The sequence below is a fragment of the Ursus arctos genome, unplaced genomic scaffold (genome assembly GCF_023065955.2).
Source record: "Ursus arctos isolate Adak ecotype North America unplaced genomic scaffold, UrsArc2.0 scaffold_17, whole genome shotgun sequence".
In the NCBI taxonomy this organism is placed as follows: Eukaryota; Metazoa; Chordata; class Mammalia; order Carnivora; family Ursidae; genus Ursus; species Ursus arctos.
The window spans coordinates 26339819-26359571 of NW_026622841.1; the positions used below are offsets into that span (position 1 = coordinate 26339819).

At 53.5% G+C, this 19753-nt stretch overlaps 1 protein-coding gene across 2 annotated transcripts in view; it reads left to right on the top strand.

Annotated features, from left to right (window-relative positions):
• LOXHD1 (lipoxygenase homology PLAT domains 1) overlaps positions 1–16380 on the top strand; it is a 156264-nt gene extending 139884 nt beyond the window's left edge. For both annotated transcript variants that reach the window (XM_044383194.1, XM_026496247.2), the window contains 4 exons: positions 2732–2902; positions 8721–8853; positions 10216–10374; positions 15900–16380. In XM_044383194.1, coding sequence (XP_044239129.1) covers positions 2732–2902; positions 8721–8853; positions 10216–10374; positions 15900–16380 — 944 coding nt within the window. The remainder of the gene's footprint in view (positions 1–2731; positions 2903–8720; positions 8854–10215; positions 10375–15899) is intronic.
• Positions 16381–19753: the final 3373 nt, after the last annotated feature.

The window sequence follows — 19753 nt, forward strand, 5'->3', positions numbered from 1 at the left end:
ATGTCTGATAGGTTATTAGTAGAGGTAGTTGTGGTAGGATCCCTGTCAATCACATCAAACATTTCCAAAACAAGCAACTAAGTTAGCAATGAGAAAAGAGCTGAGGACAAGTTTCTTTCATCTAAAGGAGTTGAGGTTAGCCTGCTATTTACTATGGAAGGAGGGTGCTTTGTTTATTTGGTTCTCAGAACTCCTACTTGAAAAGAGAATTGGGGATGGGTGAGACATTACCATGGTTTCAGAGGACAGGGGAAAGGGGGAAAGGGTGGGAGGAGAAGCAACCATGCACCAGGGCAACCCAGGCACATTCCTTCTTTGGTGGTCTTCACCCCTACATTACAGCACTGAATTGTCTGTGGCTAAAGTAAAAGCCAGCCCAGAATCCACCCTTCCCCTCAGCATACTGTCACCACCCTGCCTGGAGTCCAGGGAGTAATTCAGGAGTGAAGTCTACTTGGGTTTGAAGCAGGGTGAGTAGTGTGTTCTGGCAACAGAAATGATCTTGGGATGACCCACCTCTCCGATTAATGTCATCCTTCTCCACTAACACTCACGCATACACACACACTCTCACACTTATAATTCCCATTGATTCCCATTGATCATTTTGTCATGATGTCATAGAAAGACCATCATCCTGGAGTCAGGAGAGATCATTAAGCCATTGATTCTCAAGGTGTGGCTCTGGGACCAGCAGCATCAGCATGACCTAGGAACTAGTTGGAGACGGCAATTGATGGACCTCACTGCAAACCCACTCAAACAGAATCTCCAGGAAGGGGGGGCCCAGGTGATTGCAGTGGAGGTCCTCATTCTCAGCCTTGACTACACATGAAATCACTGGGCAGCTGTAAAGACCATTGATGCCTGGCTCCTACTCGAGAGATGCTTTTATAGTTGATTTGAGTAAGGCCTGGGTAGCAGAATCCATCTCTCTCTCTCTCTCTACACACACACACACACACACACACACACACATGCCACTTCCAAGAGGCCCAACATGTCTCTCTCTGCCTTCCTTTTTACTTGCCTCTCCTATTCTCGGCTCCGCTCTGGAAGCCTGTAAGGACTGCTCCAGTAGGTTTCCTCTTCCTCATTTCCAGGCTGAACACACCAGGGATTATTACGCCGTCGAATCAGTTTCGTGACATTATCAGGGACCATCTCAGAAAGCAGCCAGTTTATAATCTTACAGTCAGAACTGGCCCCAATGTAGAAGAATAAAAATATTATTGAGATTCTTTTTAAGTTTATTGATGAAATTACTCACCACTGTTTAACTCCACAGAAGTGTTTTCAATTTTAACATAATTGTTTTAGCACTCATGGGTTTCTACTTCAGTAAAGATCTATGTTTAAAAAATATGTGAAGTGCTTTTTAAACCCAGAATTAAGCTATCCTAGGGCTGCCAGTATGTATGCCCTGCCCGAGAATCTCCACGTCTACCCCCCACCCCTGGAAGTCTGAGGGACCAGAAGTCTGTGTCCATCTTTGTGTGTCTTTGTGCTTATAAGACCCTTGAGACCAGCAGCAGGGTCGACAGGTGTTGCTGAGGGCAGTGTCCGATCCTAGAGAATGGCTTTTTGGTGGGGACATGGGACGGCCCCCACACGCCCAGGGGACATGGGAGGGCAAGACATGAGCGCGTTTACGTGCCTTCCTTGACAGGTTGCCTTGTGGACAGTTTATGAGCAGCAAGTATCATCACCATAACCTGTTACACAACTGGATTCCCCGCACATGTGACGGGCGCTTTGGCATTCAGAGTTGTCGGGGACTTTGAAGGGCGGAGAGTAACTGAATCAGTGTGGGGTACAAACATGACACAGCTCCACAGTAAATGCAGCGATTCATACTTGATCGCTATGATCTGGGGGGAGCACTTCTGAGGGAGGCCCTGCCAGTTACAACAGAAGTAGCTGTATGTTCAATAGTAGGCCAAGACCTTTCAGGTTTAACATATACCCTGAAGAAAGAGCAGCTTCGAATCCCTTCTATGACTGCCAAACAGCCAAGGTCCTCGAAGTCATGACATACATGTCCGGCATTCACTGAGCAGCTACTGTGTGACGGTCAGTATGCGAGGCATTAGGGAAACAGAAACAAATAAGACCTGGACCCTGCCCTCAAAAGCTCATGGTCCGGGGAGGAGACACATGTAAACAATGGTGACACAGGGTGCTCAGGGTGTGGCCAAGACAGGTGCAGGGATGCCAGATACAAGCCTTCTGGGCAATCAGGGAACCCTAGGGAAGGCTTCCCAGAGGAGGTGATGCCTGAACTGATGCTAGAAGGGTAATGGGCATTAGTCAGGTGCATAGTGGTGTCAAGAGGTAACAGGATTCATCCTTCAGCTGTGTGAACTCCCAAAAATCAGTGGCCCCCATTGTGAATCTGATGGAAGCTATGAGCCCTACCCCTGGTGAAATGGGTAATTACAGCACAATTTCTCTGGGCCCTTGGACTGCTTCATTCCCATACACAGATCCTCTAAGGGCTCATGAACCCCAGGCTAAGGATTTTGCAAAGAGAATGACATGCTCTGGGCTAGACGAGCCCTCAGAGACCCATCTAATCCACCTCTTCATTTCATCAACAAGGAAAGCCAGGCCCAGAGAGGAAAGAGAACTTGCGTGGGGCTGCACAGCCGGTAGGCGGGGGCGGGGGCAGCAGAAAGCTGAAAGCGGGGCAGCACGTTCAGCCCCCATTCCCCACGCTGTCGTTCCACAGGGATCTTTCCCGGCTGGCACCTGGGCTACATCGACGTGAGGGACAACTCGCGTGACGAGACCTTCCGCTTCCAGTGTGACCGCTGGCTCTCTAGGAGTGAGGGGGACAGGCAGACGCTCCGTGACTTGGCCTGTGCCCACAATGAGATCCGTGATGAGCTGGAGGAGACCAGTACGTGGGGGGCAGGTGTGACTCGTGGGCTGCGTCTTCAGAGTTAAACGAGAGGTAGCTGGGGGGGGGGGTGGGGGATGGTGTCGGTAAATCTGAAGTAGAGACCGTTATAGCCAGAGGGGAATCAGATGTCCAATGAAGGGAAGAATTTGGGGAAGGTACAGAAATAAGCACCCTAAATATTATTGGTGAACTTGGAACAGCCGAGACCTTGGTCCCATATCATGGCCCCAATCACAGGGACTAATTAGGTGGCCGGAAAACCACTGGGGACAAGCTCACCCTGCCCTGAGGGCTGGGCTGGGCACTTTGGTGGGAAGCTCTGTCTCTGGTTTATTTTTATATCACGGGCATACAATTGGTGCCTGTGGCAACAGCTGACAAATCAAGACTTCTGGAAACAGAATGTGTAGGGGGAGCCAGCATCTCCAGCAGCCACTTTCTTTGATCCTTCCTCAGGGGGTACTTAAAGGGGAAAAAGTAATTGATCCCTGAAGTGGATGGTCATCCCAGGACTAGGAAGGTGTTTCTTTAATACAGATGCCAATGTCTGGGTTCAACAGATTTGAAGAAGTCTTATCAAAGGTATAAAGAAAGGATTTTTAACCTCAGTTTTCAAGGTAATCTAACTGCATTAAGAGGTGAACCCCCAAATCTCAATGGCTTAACAAACCAAAATGCATTTCTCACTCATGTAATAAACCATCTAGTGTGGCTATTGTCAGGAGACCTTCCACACTGTGATTCGGGGACCCAAGCTCTTTTGATCTGTGTCTCTGCCATTTTCAACATATGGCTCCCACAGTTCTTACAAAGGGAAAAGAACATGGAGAAGGCATGCTCCCCTACCTTCTTCACAAATTGACTCACTTTCTATTGGTGAGAACGAATCACTTGGCTCCACGTAGATGCAAGGGCACCTGGGAAATGTAGTCCCTGACTGGACAGCCCCTCCAGTGGAAAAACTGTATACCACGGAAGGGAAATATGGATCTCTGGTAGAAAGACACCCTCTCATGTTGGCCACACCATCCAAACTACCCAATCATGAAATTAACTGCTCTGAGAGATAGTGAGCACTGTGTCCCAGGGAGCATGCAAAGGAGGGGCCAAGCACCCCCTTGTCAGGTTTACCGTGAAGGGATTCCTCCCTAATTCACAGGGTGGAATTACCAGGTGCCCAGCTTCATTATAGATTCTGTGAGTGGTGCACCCTGCTTTGTGACCTCCAGTTTATTTGTATCAGCACTTGCACGTGGTTAGTCTCCCTGTACAACTAGGAGCTCCCAGAGGTCAGGGGCAGAGTCATTCACGTTTGCAGCCTTCTGCAGTTCTGTAGGTTTTGGGATTTGCTAAGTGTGCAGTTAGTGCTCAGCAAATGGAAGAAGAGACGGCCCTTTCTCTTAGAGCCTCCTATCTTGTTAGAGGGAGAAGCGTAAGCCCCTTATGCAATAGGAATGCTTAAGCCCCTTACAAACGTGCAAAGAGGAGCGATAGAGGCTCCTCGGGCTGTTGGCGTTCAGGAGAGGAGAGATTTGTGCGGCTCAGAGCATAATCACTGAGTCTCCTTCGCAGATTTCCTGCCAAACGCTGCTAAGACCTGCGGGGGCTGGGTTGGCAGGGAGATTGCAGAGGGGAGGCGGCACCCGCCTTAGTTCCGGAAGGATGTTACAGGCTGGAGACGGGACAGCAGGGGCGTGGAGCCCAGGAGCTGGCCGGGGTGATCTGTCTTTCCCTAGAGGCCGCGGAGGGCAGAGTGGCGCCCTCTAGGCGTCCACAGGGGGACAGATGACCTTCCCTGTGTCCTCAGATGGGCGGTCACCCTGGGGAGAGCGTGGGACACAGCTGGAACCAGACATCCCAGTCCTCAGCGCCCGTTATTTAACCATTTGGCAAAGATGTACTGAGCACCTGCCAAGGGCCGCAGCCTCTTCTGAGGTCTGGGACACACCCATGGATAAAACCAAGACCCTGCCCTGGTGGCACTGACTCTCAAGTGTCTGTGACCCCGGGGCGTTTCTGAGGACTCAGCTTGCGAGAACAAACACCCTCTCAGTACCGAACAGAGCTTCACGTGTGGAAAGCACTCTGCACTTCTGTTCTCGTTAGGTCTTCACAGCTCCACTCCCACCCCATGAGCTAGAGAGGGGGCAAATTCACACCTCTATACCATGGGTAAGGAAAACAAAAACCCAGAAAGGTAAAGTGACACATCTAAGGCCCATTCACAGCTGGCAGGACCCAGGTGACCTGATTCCTAGACCAGGACTCACTGCCCTGCTGCAGGAGGTCTCGTCCTTATTGGGCTTGGCTGGTCTCCAGATGGGTCACTTGGCTTAGCCCCTGTTCTCTGCCTTCACCTCTAACTCCTGTTAGCAGTTCCAGAAGCTGCTGCCAGCCCTCTGCGAGCACCTGTCTCTGCAGATGATTCCAGTGCACAGCAAAGCTGAAAGCCATCGGCAGCCTTTAAATAACAATGACATCTGGGTCCTACTCCCAGATTCTGTTGCAATTAACCCAGAGTAAGGGCTGAACAGTAGGATTACATGCTCTTGTATGCATATGCATGCACACGCACACACACACACACACACACACACACACACCTGGGAGGATCTCTCACAGGGACATCCTCCAGCAGGACCAGTCCCCCCTCTTTACAGCCCTTCTCCTGCCTGTTCTCCCTCCCTTGACATCTTTTAGGGCTGCTCAGTCAGCCTTATCTACAACATTTCCAGGCCAGTTAGAGTCCAGTTTGAGGACCAACTCCCTGGGGTTGGAGGACCAACTCACTACTTCACCAGGCAGCTCTGTTAGAAAATCCATCTTCGTACTCAAGTTCTCAAAGCTCCCATCTTTGGGAGTCCCAGTGGAGTCAAACAGAAAATTTCAAGAGTGGTCAGCACTCTTGGTTGTTTGTGCCTGAACCCCAAATCTAAGCTGGCTCCAGCAAAGAGGGAATGTGTTGTTTCCCAGAACTTGGAAGTCTCAGGTGGAGCTGGCTTTGACTTGGTTGTCTCCAGAGGCTCCAGTCATTTCAGTACCTCTCTGTCCCCCATTTCCTCTCAGCTCTGCTTCTTTCTCTACATTGTGGGAAGACGGTCGCTGGTAGCCCCAACCCCACAGCCTTCTACTTAACAGTCTCAGTGGAAGGGAAGAGAGTGTCTCCCAAGGGAAGATTCTGACTGGCCATCTGACCCACAGAGCAGGAGTCCTCCTGACACTGTGAGGTGGGAAAGGTGATCTGGAACAGCAAGTTCCGGGAGCCCCCTGTCCTCCTCCTGACATTCCCCAGCATCATGTGTCCCTGCAGTTCCTGCCTCGGGACAAACACCTGTTTATTCAGCACCTGCTCATGTGATGGGATATCCCACATTTCTTGTTCATCTTCTTCTGCAGGTGCCATGCCCAAGAGCAAGATTTCCAGGGTGGTTGCTCTCCCCTCTCCTGTCCTGCCACTTGAAATCTACTCATGCCGCCAGAGCCCATGGTGGCTTTTCCGGTGGCCCCTTTGTGCTGGTGACTCACGTTGTGGCTGCTGAGCTCCTTTCTCCAGCCAGGCTTGCCCTGTGGGTGTGCTGGCCTCAAGGGTGACCTTACACTGGTCCCCACGAGCCTGGGCCCACCATTCCCACCTGCCCCAATCCTTCAGGTCCCTGATGCTCCTCTGTCCATTTCCCCCCAGCAACATATACACAAAGTTGAGAGTCACACCTTCCACATTTTTATCAAGCCATTGATGAAAGACCGGGGAAGAGGACAGGGTGAACTATGTTCATTGAAACTTCCTCTCAAAAGACCACAGATGCCATTGGCAACATTTGTTCCTAATTTCTCTAAATGTTCTTGCTGACACACCTTACTTTGCTACCTTACCTTGGGACCAACAGGGAAGTATCATGGTCCATTTGCACTCCATCTGCATTGGTTCTTGAATCTCTGACTTGAGTTCACCTAGTGAGCCTGTAGGTTCCTAGCTCCCCTGCCTCCTCCCCTAGGTGCCAACAAACCATTTCCTCAACAGAGCCCAGGATCCACTTGGAACTCCCATGTGTTGGGTTTGCAGAACTCACCCCACCCTCTGTAGGGAAAGCAGAATGGCAGTGGGACCTGACAATGGCTCAGCCATCACAGGTCCTCAGTGTCCTGGGCTAGAATTTGTACAGACCCACAGAGCTTCACCTCCTTCAGGAGTTATGTGCTCTCTGTGGCTCTCCTCCCCTATCATTGGCTACCTGCCTCTTTGTCCAGATTCATCCCACCTGTCTCAGCAGCAGACACTCTCCTTGAGAGAAGTCACAAGAACAGAAGGGCTAGTGTTACACTGAGCTGCAGACGCAGCCGTGCCTTCTCTCTACTGTCTGTATCACATCTCTGGGAGAAAGGTGCAGAAACAGAGCTGTGCTTTGAATCCAGAATCCCAGACCCTCAATGATTCCTTTACTGCTGCAAGAGCCACATGCACAGGGGACACTCTGGACAGCTCCACCTCTGGCCTGCTTCTTGGGGAGCGGGAGCTGGCTCACGTGAACTCGCAGCCCTGCTCACGCCCTCAGTCTTTGCTTGTGCTCCTCCCTCTACCTAGAACCTCCTTTCATTTTCTGCCGATGGTCCTCATCGCTCTTCTTCAAGCTCAGGCTCGAATGCTGCCTCCTTCCTGAGGCTTCCTGTGGCCCGAAGATCCATTCATTTGCTCATCAAATATGTATTGAGTGCTTGTGTGCCAGGCACTGTTCTAGGCACTTGGGATGTATCAGTGAGCAAAATGAAGGACCCCCTCCCCCGCCCTCATGGAGCTTACATTCAGGTGGAAGGGGGAGTTCAATAAAAGTAAAATAATAAGCAAACTACATTGCATGTTACAAGGTAACAGGTGATAAAGAGAAGAGAAAAATACGGAGCACCTGAAGACTGGCCAGGAGTGCTGGGGGCAGTGAGGGTGCAATCTTAATTGAGGGGTTGGGGCTGACCTCCGTGAGCAAGGATGAGGTGAAGGCTGAGCCAAGCCCGTGTGGGTGAAGAGAGCAAGGGGGGCAGCACTGCAGCGCAGGGAACAAGGGCACGCCCCAGGACTCCAGGGACAGCAGGGAGGCAGAGTGCATGGAGGGAGCAAGGGAGAAAATACGAGAAGATGGGGTTGGAGAGGTAATAAGCAGCTGATTTTTCCTCTCGCCCTGAGTTCCTTCAGACCTTTGTTGTAAGGTTGCAAGGTTAGCACATTCTGTCTGGGGGTGGTAGTCAGAGTGCGTCTGGGGCTACAGAGGGAGTTCCAGTGTCCCCCAGAATCTAACCGTATCCTGACACTTGGCACCCACATAACAAATGTTGCTGAATGAATGCAGACATGCTTGAGGGCAGTGCCGGGGAGGAGGGCAGACATCAGAGTGAGAACCGAGACCAGGCAGGACCTGACACTTGTGCACAGACTTCAAGGCTCTCCCGGATTCTGGCCTACCAGGGCTTCCCTGTCCCTTTCCCCTCTCCTCCCTCTCTCTGCACGTGATCTCCGTTTTGCATTTTGGGGGGCTGTCCATCCCTGAGAGCCAGGCTCCAGCACCTCTCCCAAAACTCATCCCCACCTGCTGCTTCCTGGTGCTTCGCTCCCAGCCACTGCCACGGTCACCTGGCAAAGCACTTGCTCTATAACTAAAAGAGATGCTTCCAGTAGTCCCCGAGGGGGCAGGTTCTCATTGTAGTGCCTCCTTGTGGAGACTTCCACCTGCCCCCAGGCTATGGTCTAAGATCAGATGGGGGACCTGGAAGCCGCAAGTGGGGGTTGCTTCCCCCAGCTGACCATCTCCCACCTTCTCCACCGCAGCCTACGAGATCGTCATAGAAACGGGCAACGGAGGTGAAACCAGGGAGAACGTCTGGCTCATCCTCGAAGGCAGGAAGAACCGATCCAAAGAGTTTCTCGTGGAAAATTCTTCCCGACAGAGGGCCTTTAGGAAGTAGGAAGAGGGGTTTCCACAGGGGAGTGATGGTGGGTGGGGTGGGTAAGAGAGGAACCCGCAAAACCAGCCCCCTTGGTGGGCGCCATAAGTATACAGATGGGCCTAAACTGCACTGTGGATCACCTACTGTGTGCCAACCCCGTGCAAACTCGTCAGGATGGAGGAGTTTCCCTTATAAAAGGGAAAGGAGGAGATTGCCACTCAAAGAGAGGCCACTACATGAGAATTTAATTATTCCAACCACTAAAAAGAAAGGCTAATTCTGTAACATGCTAGAGGTGCTAATTATTGCTACGACGGCGGTCATACTAGCATATACAACTATGCTAAATTAACACGCTGTACACCTTAAATTTACAGTCTTCTGTCAAATGTATTTCAGTTTTTAAAAGTTAATGGAAAGCTACAGCAAAAAATAATAATTAACTCATTAAAGAGAGCCCACTTTGCAGCAGGACCTACAGCCCTGCAGACCTCCTCCAAGTCAGTGCAGACCAGGAGCAAACGGTCTAGTTGAAAAGGAAAACATTCAGCCATGAGATTGCAAGAAAATCATCATGTGAGACAGCATAGAACTAAGTTCTACTTAGAAGGAGGAAGGGAGGAGAGAGCCTCTAAGATGCTTTATAGGAAAATCAGACTTGGGTTTCTCACCATTCCTGGTTGGCAGGCTCGCCGGGAGAGTCTCCCCTCCTCCTCCACACCAGAGCCCGCCCTGAACTGCCCAGATGCCCACTTCAGCTCCCCGCTCCCCCCAGATCTGCTGACAGAAGTCTCCCCGTCCCATGACCCACTATACCTTCCACGCGAACTCCCTGTGCATCAGAACGAAGTCTGAGCTCCTTAGACTGGCACTCGTGGACCCCCACAGGCGGGCCGTACCCCACCTCTCCCCTTGCCACTTACCTGGCTGAACCCCGGCTGCAGCCAAGCCAGTAACCTCCCCCCCCCCCCCGCCCCATGATGCCTGTGCCTCCGTCCCATGACTGCGCCAAGTCAGTTCCCCCTGGGGGCCTCTTCCCTTCCTCCCTGGCTCTGCTCTCTGAACACCACCACCCTCCCCAGCCCAACACCCAGAGCCCAGGGCCTCCCCCTCCCCACCCCCGGCTCTATGGGCCTCATGATATTACCACTCACTGGTGCTCACTGGACCAAGCAGGGCTTGTTAATGGCTGTGGTTGTCTTGTTCCAAAACTAGACGGAACCCCTCAAAGAACTCAGGCCTGACGTCAGGTTGTGGTTGCCATTCCATCCCTGCTCCTCAGATCCGTGCCTGGAATGCAGTAGGCACTCCGTAAATGCTCACCTCCTTCAGTGGGCTCGGGCAGCTCTTATGGGTCATACCTCTGTGTCCTGCAGGGGGACCACAGACACGTTTGAGTTTGACAGCGTCTACCTGGGGGACATTGCCTCCCTCTGCGTGGGCCACCTCGCCAGGGAGGACCGGTTCATCCCCAAGAGAGAGCTGGTCTGGCACGTCAAGACCATCACCATCACGGAGATGGAGTACGGCAACGTGTATGTACTGGGCCTCCGCCCCTCCCTCCGGAAGTGCTGCTTCCTCTGCAGGGACTGGCAGGGGCTAGAGCACGGGCAAGGCACCAGAGCCCAGGGAGCTGTCCCCTTTGAGGCCACCTCATTCAGGAAACGTGCAAGGCAGGAAGGGAAGAGGCAGCTGTACTGTTCTGGAGGTTTCTGAGCCATAGGCCGCCCCCCCTCAGAGGCAGGGACTAGAGCAGATGAGCTTGGATGCTTCAGCCTTTTAATCCAGGGACGCTTCCTTGGAAAAACACCGAGTAAGCCCAACCACGCCAGGCAGCAACGCTTCCCTTCCCTTCCCCTCCCATCCCTGTGAATGACAAAGAAATACAGCTTTGAAGCCGGCTCCTTCCGCAGTCACAGTGAAAGCCCTGCCGTCCTGGTGAGCAGTGCGGACCAGAGACCAGCTGGAGTCATCCCATGGCCCACCTGCCCCTGAACTCTGGATAAGGAGCTTTGCATCCCTCCCACCCCCACCCTCCAGGGCATTTCTGGAGGATTAAGGGTTTTAGTTACCTGGGTAACGGTCCACAGCCAGCCGTTTTTCTAATTAAAACCACTTGGTTACCACATTGGATGCCAGAAAGAGCCCGAGGCCCTGAAGGCGCCAGGAGGGGAGGAAGGGGATGCCCGGGGCAGCTCTTGCCTTCTGGAGGCTAGGCCCGGGGAGTGAGTGACAGGCGAGGTGCACAACTCACAGGGCCAGGCTGCTTGCTGCCCACCCTGCCCCCCGCCCCGCAGAACGGCGGCCGCCCCCGCCCTCTGGAGCTGGCCCTGTGCATGGCCATGCCTGCCCGGTGAACAGACAGAAGCAGCAGCCAGGTGCAGGCTCGGCAGCCATCAAGGCCATGTCTGTCTGCGCTCCCCACCCCCGGCAGCAGGCCGACATCCTGGTATTGGCTACCTGTGACCAAGCTTCCGCTTTGGAGAGTCGCCAGGAAAGGGGTCTGACTTCCAAGCTTCTGTCTTAACCAGCTCAGGCTGCCATACCCAAAGACCAGAGACCGGGTGGCTCAAATAGCAGACATCTTTTCTCACTATTTGGGAGGCCGGAAGTGGGAGGTCAGGGTGCCAGCATGGCTGGGTCCGGATGAGGCCTCTCTTCCCAGCTTGCTGTGTCGTCATGGCAGAGAGAGAGAGCGAGAGGGAGAGGATGCAGGTGTCTCTTCCTCTTCTTATAAGGGCACTATTCCCATCAAGGGGCCCCACCCTCATGACCTCATCTAAACCTAATCACTTCCCAAATGCCATCCAAATGCCACCACTCTGGGGGTTAGGGCTGCAACATGTGAATTTGAAGGGGGGACACAATTCAGTCCCTTGCAGGCTACAGTGTCATCCGTTGCTCTTTTAGAGAAAAATCAGCAGGTGCAATAAATCCTGCCAGAGTTCTGGGTGCGGCTGCTTGGAGCAACACTGATGTGGAGTTGAGGGGGACCCAGAAGGCCCAGAGGCGTTACCAACTCACCCAGCAAGCTGGGGCCGGGGCTAAGCCCCTCCTGCCCCCCAGTACTGCCTCCCAACCACATGGAGTCTGGCTGCTGACACCACACCTCGGCAAACCCCTGAAATAAACCGACAAGACAAGACAATATAATACAGCACAATAAGCAAATGAAATCATCCCCACTCGAGTTAGCTTTAAACCGACAATGTCAGCTGTGAGAAAGAGAGTGAGCCCAAAATCTCAGCACCGCCCAGCACCTTCCAGTCTCAGAAGGGAGGGGAAACCCAGACTCAACCCATGAACTTCCTACCCCACAGTCCTGGCGCCGGGTTGCAGGATTTCTCTTCCGGTGGAAAGAAGCCGCCATTCCTACACCCTCAAGAGTGTGGCCTTTTGTCTTATGTTACCAGGGCTGGAGGGGGAGGAAGGGATGTCCCTGGGGTGGGGGGTGGGGGATCTTCCCAGTGGGAAAGGGGGTGCAGGGAGTCCAGACCCCGGATAGTAGAGCTGTCGCCTGGTCAGCCATGTGGCCTCAGGCAGTAACCCTCACCTCCCTGTGCTCGCTCTCCCCTTCTGGGAAGAGAGCTGCACGTGCCCCGGAGTCTGGCACTGGGGGGAGGATGGCAGGGGCTCGCACAGGTCGTACTCCAGCCCGCCCGCCTGTGCAGGTCTCAAGCCTGTGGCTTCTGAGGGATGGTGTCTGCACCCGCAGTTCCTTCCAACCACCATGTTAACCGTAGTAGCTGGACTTCTGTGAATTACAGAAGAATTTCATCTCAATCTCCTATAAACACACTAATCTCAAATTTTCGTCTTTCAACCGCTTCCAGTTCTGACCCCTTCTCTGCAATGGGCAATACCTCCCAGCCAGGTCTCCTTCACCACTAAGATCCTCAGCATTTCAGTGCAAAGACACACACAGGGGCTTTTCTTTCTTCTTTTTTTAATCAAAAATAACTTTACTGTTTTATCTCAATCTCATATATAAGACACAATGATTGTATCGGGGGCCTGGGTGGTGTAGTCAGTTGAATGTCAGACTCTTGGTTTCAGCTCAGGTCATGATCTCAGATCATGGGATTGAGCCCCGTGTTGGGCTCCAAGCACAGCACGGAGTCTGCTTGAGATTCTCTCCCTCTCCCTCTGCTCCTCCCCCACCTTACTCTCTCTCTCTCAAATAAATAAATATTTGGGGGGCCTGGGTGGCTCAGTTGGTTAAGCATCTGCCTTCAGCCCAGGTCGTGGTCCCAGGGTCCCAGGGTTGAGCCCTGTGCCGGCTCCCTGCTCAGTGTGGAGTCCGCTTCTCCCTCTCCCTCTCCCCCCCCCCCCGCTATGCTCACTCTCAGATAAATAAAATCTTTAAAATAAATAAATAAATAAATAAATAAATCCTTAAAAAATACACAGTCCTTATAAAATTCAAAGAATACAAAAAGCCTATAAAAGAAAGTAACACCTCCCTAAAGCCCTACCCGTCAGAGATGGCCACCGTGGGTATTAGGTGACTCCACTCTCTCTGACACTTGACTGATATCTCACAAACACACTGTTCACGGAACTGTGATCATATTTACAAGTTTTTCAAATATATTTAATTTCTTTTCATCCGCTATTCTTTGCTTTTGCCTTTATTCTTCCTGATGACCGTATCTTCATTTCTAGCAGGAAAATCCTGGAATGTGTCCTTCCACATGAGATTCTTTTTTTTTTTTTTTTAAAGATTTTATTTATTTATGTGACAGAGAGACAGCCAGCGAGAGTGGGAACACAGCAGGGGAGTGAGAGAGGAAGAAGCAGGCTCCCAGCGGAGGAGCCTGATGTGGGACTCGATCCCTGAACGCCGGGATCACGCCCTGAGCCGAAGGCAGACGCTTTAACGACTGCACTACCCAGGCGCCCCCCACATGAGATTCTTAACTCCACAAAGCCCTAGGGTCCCACGTTTTGGTGATCTTATAATTATATCTATTAGAAATCTTTTCCTTATAGCTGTACCAGGGAGTGTTTCACAGCCATTAAAAATAATGAATTAAATATGTACCAGATGACTTGGAGCAATTCCCAGGAAAAGCAAGATATGGGAAAACACATATTATATGATGCCATGTTGTAAAGGGAACACTGACGTCCCGCATATGTCTGTGTCTATGTGGGTCTGTGCGGGGTGGGGTGAAATGGAAGGAAATTTGGCAAGATACACCCGCAACTGTTACATGGGTTATCTGAGGTAAAGGTGGGTTGTTGAAGTGGAAAGGAAGGAGGGAAAAAGGAGAGAGAGCCAAGCAGAAAGGAGAAGAAAAAGAGTGCATTTAGAAAAACATGCATGTGATCACGTGATTTGTACATTTATATAGAATTATGTATATCAGTGAGAATTTGCATGAAGAAATACATTTTTAAAGAATGTCTAAACAAAGAATGAAGTTATATCCCCTCTAAGAAAGTGTGGTACGTAACAACAATCCACATTTATCAAGTGATAACTGGGGGAGGAGAGATCTTGAAGCAGAATAAGGATTTCCTGCCCGTGTCTTCCAGGGGCTGGCTCCTCCGGTGGCTAGGCAGGCTGGCTGCGGGCCCGGCTCTGGCTCACCTTGGTAGTGACTTCTCTTCTCCAAGACTTGGTTTCCCCTTCTGTGAAATGGGAGGATGATGCCTACAGCTCAGGGTTGTTGTGGGAACTGATGAGATGCAAGATTGCAAAGCCCTGGCGTTTAGGAAGCACACAGAAAAGCAAGCTCTTTTTGCAGTCGTGTATTTTCATCTAAAAGGGGTCTGATTTTGCACCACTGGGCACAACCTGTCAGGACTGCCTTCCTGACGTCATCAGTCAGTGCCAGGAGAGCTTATTTCCAAAGCTGTTAAAATATTAGCAGTTGGGAGTGGGAAGAAACATTAGCAGTTGTTCAATTCAAACCTCTAGCATTGCCAACGGGAAAGCCAAGGTCTGGGTAGGGGACGTGGCTTGTCCAAGGTCACATGGGTGGGAGGTGGCAGGGCTGGGGCAGGCCCCAGACCCCCTTGCACCCCGTGCAGCATTTTCCCACCGTGCCCTCTTACTTCCTCCTTTGTAACTAATTATTGGGCTCACTACCATTGCCCAGAGGCTAAAATTGGGGTTGTGGGGGCTGGGGGTAGAGAGGGGACTTTTTAGCCCAAGACCATTTCTCTTGTCCCTTGATTTGTTTTAGCTTATGGTGGCTTCTTCAGTAAGGACTTTCTCTTACCCCTTTCAGTCTAGACCATGAGCACACGCACACACACACACCACGTAGTTCAACTCAGCCCAGTGCAAGGGATTTGGGAGCACATGCTCCCCAGTGACATTTCCGCTTGGCTTTGCCTGGGATTGTCACTCTGGATCCTGCAGCTGTCTCTGAAGGTGACAATACTGGGTAGAAATAGTCATCAGTCCGTCTGAAAGAGCAAGGGGACCAGCATGGTTGGTGTGGAGTGAGCTTGGAGGAGGCCAGGTGCCCGATCAGAAAGGCAAACCCCGGGCGGAGGGTGTAATCACGTAGGGTCTTGCAGACCTTTGTAAGTTGATGTTTTTACTTAACCTAAGAAGCCACTGGAGGGTTCTGAGCAGAGGGGTTACATTCTTGGGCTTACATGTCCACAGAGTCACTTGACTGCTGTGTAAAGAATGGACCCCAGGTAGCAGGGAGACCAGCTAGGAGTCTGATCTGCCCCAGGGAGGAGGTGCTGCGGACTTGGACCAGACGGGCAGCAGAGCAGAGAGTGGGATACTGCATCCTTTTTCAAGTGACTGATTCTGGGCCTATTTTAAAGATGGAGTCAGTGGGATTTGCTGGTGAATTGGACATGGAGTATAGAGGGGGAGGGGTAAAAGGAGAATCAAGGAGCACCTGGAAGGATAGAGAAGCCACTTGCTGTGAATGTTAAGATGAGCAAGACTCCATCCTCCTATCTTAATGCAGGCATTTGCAGCCCCAATATTGTGCCACCTGGGGAAGGGATCATTTATGAACCAGGGGCCCAGGGGGCGGGTGTGAGCCTCGGCTGGTGTCCACTGAGCCTCCTCCCTCCCCCCTAGGTACTTCTTCAATTGTGACTGCCTCATCCCGCTCAAGAGGAAGAGGAAGTACTTCAAGGTATTCGAGGTCACCAAGACGACGGAGAGCTTTGCCAGCAAGGTCCAGAGCCTGGTGCCGGTCAAGTACGAGGTCATTGTGACGACGGGCTATGAGCCAGGGGCAGGCACCGACGCCAATGTCTTCGTGACCATCTTCGGGGCCAACGGGGACACGGGCAAGCGGGAGCTGAAGCAGAAAATGCGCAACCTCTTCGAGCGGGGCAGCACCGACCGCTTCTTCCTGGAGACGCTGGAGCTGGGCGAGCTGCGCAAAGTGCGCGTGGAACACGACAGCAGCGGCTACTGCTCGGGCTGGCTGGTGGACAAGGTGGAAGTCACCAACACCAGCACCGGCGTGGCCACCATCTTCAACTGCGGCAGGTGGCTGGACAAGAAGCGGGGGGACGGGCTCACCTGGAGAGACCTCTTCCCTTCCGTCTGAGGGCGGAGACTTTCCCTCCCACCCCTTCGCGGAGATGCCCCTGGCCTCCACCTTGGCGTCTCAGCAGCCCTTTCCCAGCACCTCCTGGAGCTGGGACTGGGGACCAGAAGGGTGGCGTGTGTGGCACGGGGCCCAGGACTTCATGGTTCTCCGGAGGCTACCGCGGGTGACTTCTTGCGGGGGTCCTGCCCCTCCCCTGTCTCCTGGACCGACAAGAATCAGTCAGCACGTGTCATCATCCACGGCTGCACCGAAATGACTTTCCGCATTTCCCTCTCCAGAAACAGCAGTAGCCAGGCTGAGACTTGCTGCCCAGCGTGGACGGGAAACTGGGGCTTCACCCAGGGGACGGAAGTGGGGAAGAAGAGGCTATCGAGAGGGTGTATTTTAAGCGAAAACTAATTAACACGTTTTTCCCAAAAAAGCTGGGCTAATTAAATTATTACCGACCACACCCCACAAAGAACTCATCTTGGCATCTGCTCACTAAGAAAAGCAGCTTTTCCCCAGTTTCAATACATCCAGTGGCAAATGGAGAAAAACATCAGGAGGAAGTGTTTTAGCCCTGGGGGGACTTACGAGCCTGTGAAAAGGTACATGACTCTTTCCATCATTTGTGGAGAACACCTGCCAAGGGCCCACTGGTTAGCCTAGCCTGTGAGAACACAGGGGAGACCCAGAGAACTGAACAGAAGCTGGGGGGCGGGGGGGCAGGAGCTGGAAAAGCCTGGTCACTGGTGCACTTGGGCTGGGCCAGGAGGAGGGAATGCGGGGTGAGTGCCCACCATCACCATCACCCGTGGCTCTCCTGGCTCCCCATGGGCAATGTCTGCTGAGAGCTCAGGGGAACAATATGAAGGTGTGGTCTGTGCCCTCGAGGGACTCTGACCTTGATGGAGAGGCAGCGGGAGAACCACACGCATGCACGCTCCCTGATGGACAGTCACAAAGGGATCTGCAATGTGCAGCAAGAGGGCTGCGAACTCGGCACCTGGCTTCTGATTTTCCTGCAGAAGCAGGACTGAGTGGGAAGGCAATCTTCCTCTAGGAGGGTGCCCTGCACCAGGGTTTCCAAGGCCCCGCCCTGTCACCCTGTGTCCTGTAGCCCAGACAGGTGTGACCCCTTAGCGAGGCTTTGTGGGTCTGAAGCGAGTTCCAGGAGTTCCCGGAGACCCTTGGAGAAAGGCTGAGGTGGCGAGCGCCGGCCCCGAGGCAGCCTGCCTGGGCTCACGCCCCGCTCCAGCCAGAGAGCTGGGGAGAGCTTGGGCACATTTTCTGTCTCCCGGGGTCTCCGCTTCCGCACCTGTCCAACAGGGAGAACGATGACAGCTACCACATGGGTCATCGGGAGGACGAACTGAGTCCGTCTGCGGGCAGTCTGAATTCAGTGCCCGCACTGAAGGGGCAGCGTGTCCATCACGTCCACCAAGCAGGACTCAGGGGAGCCGGGGTGGAGGTGGGGGAGAGGTAACCACGAAACAACTTTATTGAAACTGGTTCTCCTCACGCCTGTTCCCAGACGAACACATAACCAAGCCTCGAAGCTCTTCTGAACTCTTTTAGGTCACAAAAAGCATAACCACCACTTGACGTCAGAAAGCCCTTTGGTTCTGCAGTTGAGATGTCCGGCTCCCACATGAAGTCCAGAGTCACACTTAGAACTTGTCTTATCCCATCCCCCAACTCAGTCCTCTCACAGGGGACCAGCTGTGAAGGGGGAGTGCGTGCGCGTGTGTACATGCGTGTGCGTGCGTGTGTGCACAGCTGGGGGAGGGGGACAGTCCCTGCTCTTCCTCCCCACCTGCGCTCACTCCTGCTCCCCTCTTGCTGACCCCGGCTTCCCATCCCTTGGGGAAGGAAAGAAAGGAAGGATGCCCTTCAGCTCTCCAATCCGTCTTCTTTTTAGGACCTTAGACACCGTATAGGAGGTCCTGGGGCAGCCTTTGCTCTGACAAGCTCTGGGCATTCAGCCACTGACCTGTGCCGTCAGCGACCCGCCAGCCCATCCCTCACCCCAGGATCTCTACGGATGGGGCGGGACACTAGGCCTTCAGCTGAGATGGTACTCGTCCCCTCCCGGATAGCCCAGTCCCCAGCACCGGGTGGGAGGGCAGCCAGAGGAAGGGGGCACTCCCACGCCACCAACAGCCATTTCTGAGGTCCTGTCCCCCTAGCCACGGCCTCCTCCTCAGCCTCTCCACTGTGTCTGAAGCTGGAGAAAGATGGTCAGCTGGAAGCGGAAAACCGGTTTCTGCTACCCGCCTGACAAGCACTGCGCACCATGGCTGCAGAATGTGGCGTCTGCTGTCTTGTTGATCCACCGAAGCTGGTACGGGGACAGCCCGTGTCGTCATCATGCTGCTGAGGGCCCAGTGTCGGCCTACTCTTACCGGGAGAGAGCAGGCCCGGTTTGACAACACACCCCGTGACCTTAGTCCATTTTCTTTCCATCCCTTACCTGCCCTGCGTCCTCTGCTGTCCTCACAAAGGACTTGTCAAGACCCTATGAAACCGCTGTGAAGTCCCCACAAACAAGGGTCACACCTTTGGCTCATTCAGGTGCACTTCCCCCCAGCCTGGTTCCCCAAGTTCTTGGGGCCTGGGCCGTCCCTGTCCCCGTCATGGACAAGAGGCCCACAGCTCCACGTGCAGCAGGTCCCCCTCCAGCAACAGCCCCACGCACTGTCCTCCTGCTGTGCCCCTGCTGAGGCTGTCCCCGGCTGTCTGCGGTGAGGTCTCCAGTCACCCGCCCACCCCCCACCGTGTTACCAGGCCCCGTGCTAGTCTACCCTCCCAGCTTTGTAGGAGCGGGAATTCAGTACCCCAGCCGGCCTCTGACTGGCCCAGGAGCCCCTAGGGGCACAGCTGGGCTTGAACCAGGCCCTCTGCGGTCCTTCACACTCCGTGGAGGAAGTGGAGGAAGAGGGGAGGGAGAGGCCCTTGGTGGTGGGGAGGGGGCTAGGCCCGGAGCCCTGGGGCTTGTAGAATTCAGTACCTGTCCGGTCCTGTCTCCACAGCCCTGCTTCTTGGGGCAGCACCTGGCCTGAGGGAGTGTTGGGACCCTCAGCAAGTCCTATCATTTGGGGCCCTGCAGGCCTCCTTCCTCCACCAGTTTGAGCGGAGGCAAGGGTGGGGGGCACGGCCTCCGAGGTGGCTGGGGAGAAGGGCACTTGGCCCTCACCCGCCTGCTGCCCTCCGCCCCAGGAAGGGGAGGGACACCCCGAGGACGCTCTGCCTTTTGAGTCAGGAGCCCCCCCTCTGAGAGAGCAGAAAGCAAGGCTGGGGTTAGGGGGAAGCCAGCAAGAAGCCCAGGGTCCGAAATGTAAGGGGGCGTTCAACCTCAGGCCCCTGCAAAGGCAGGGCCGTAGCTGAG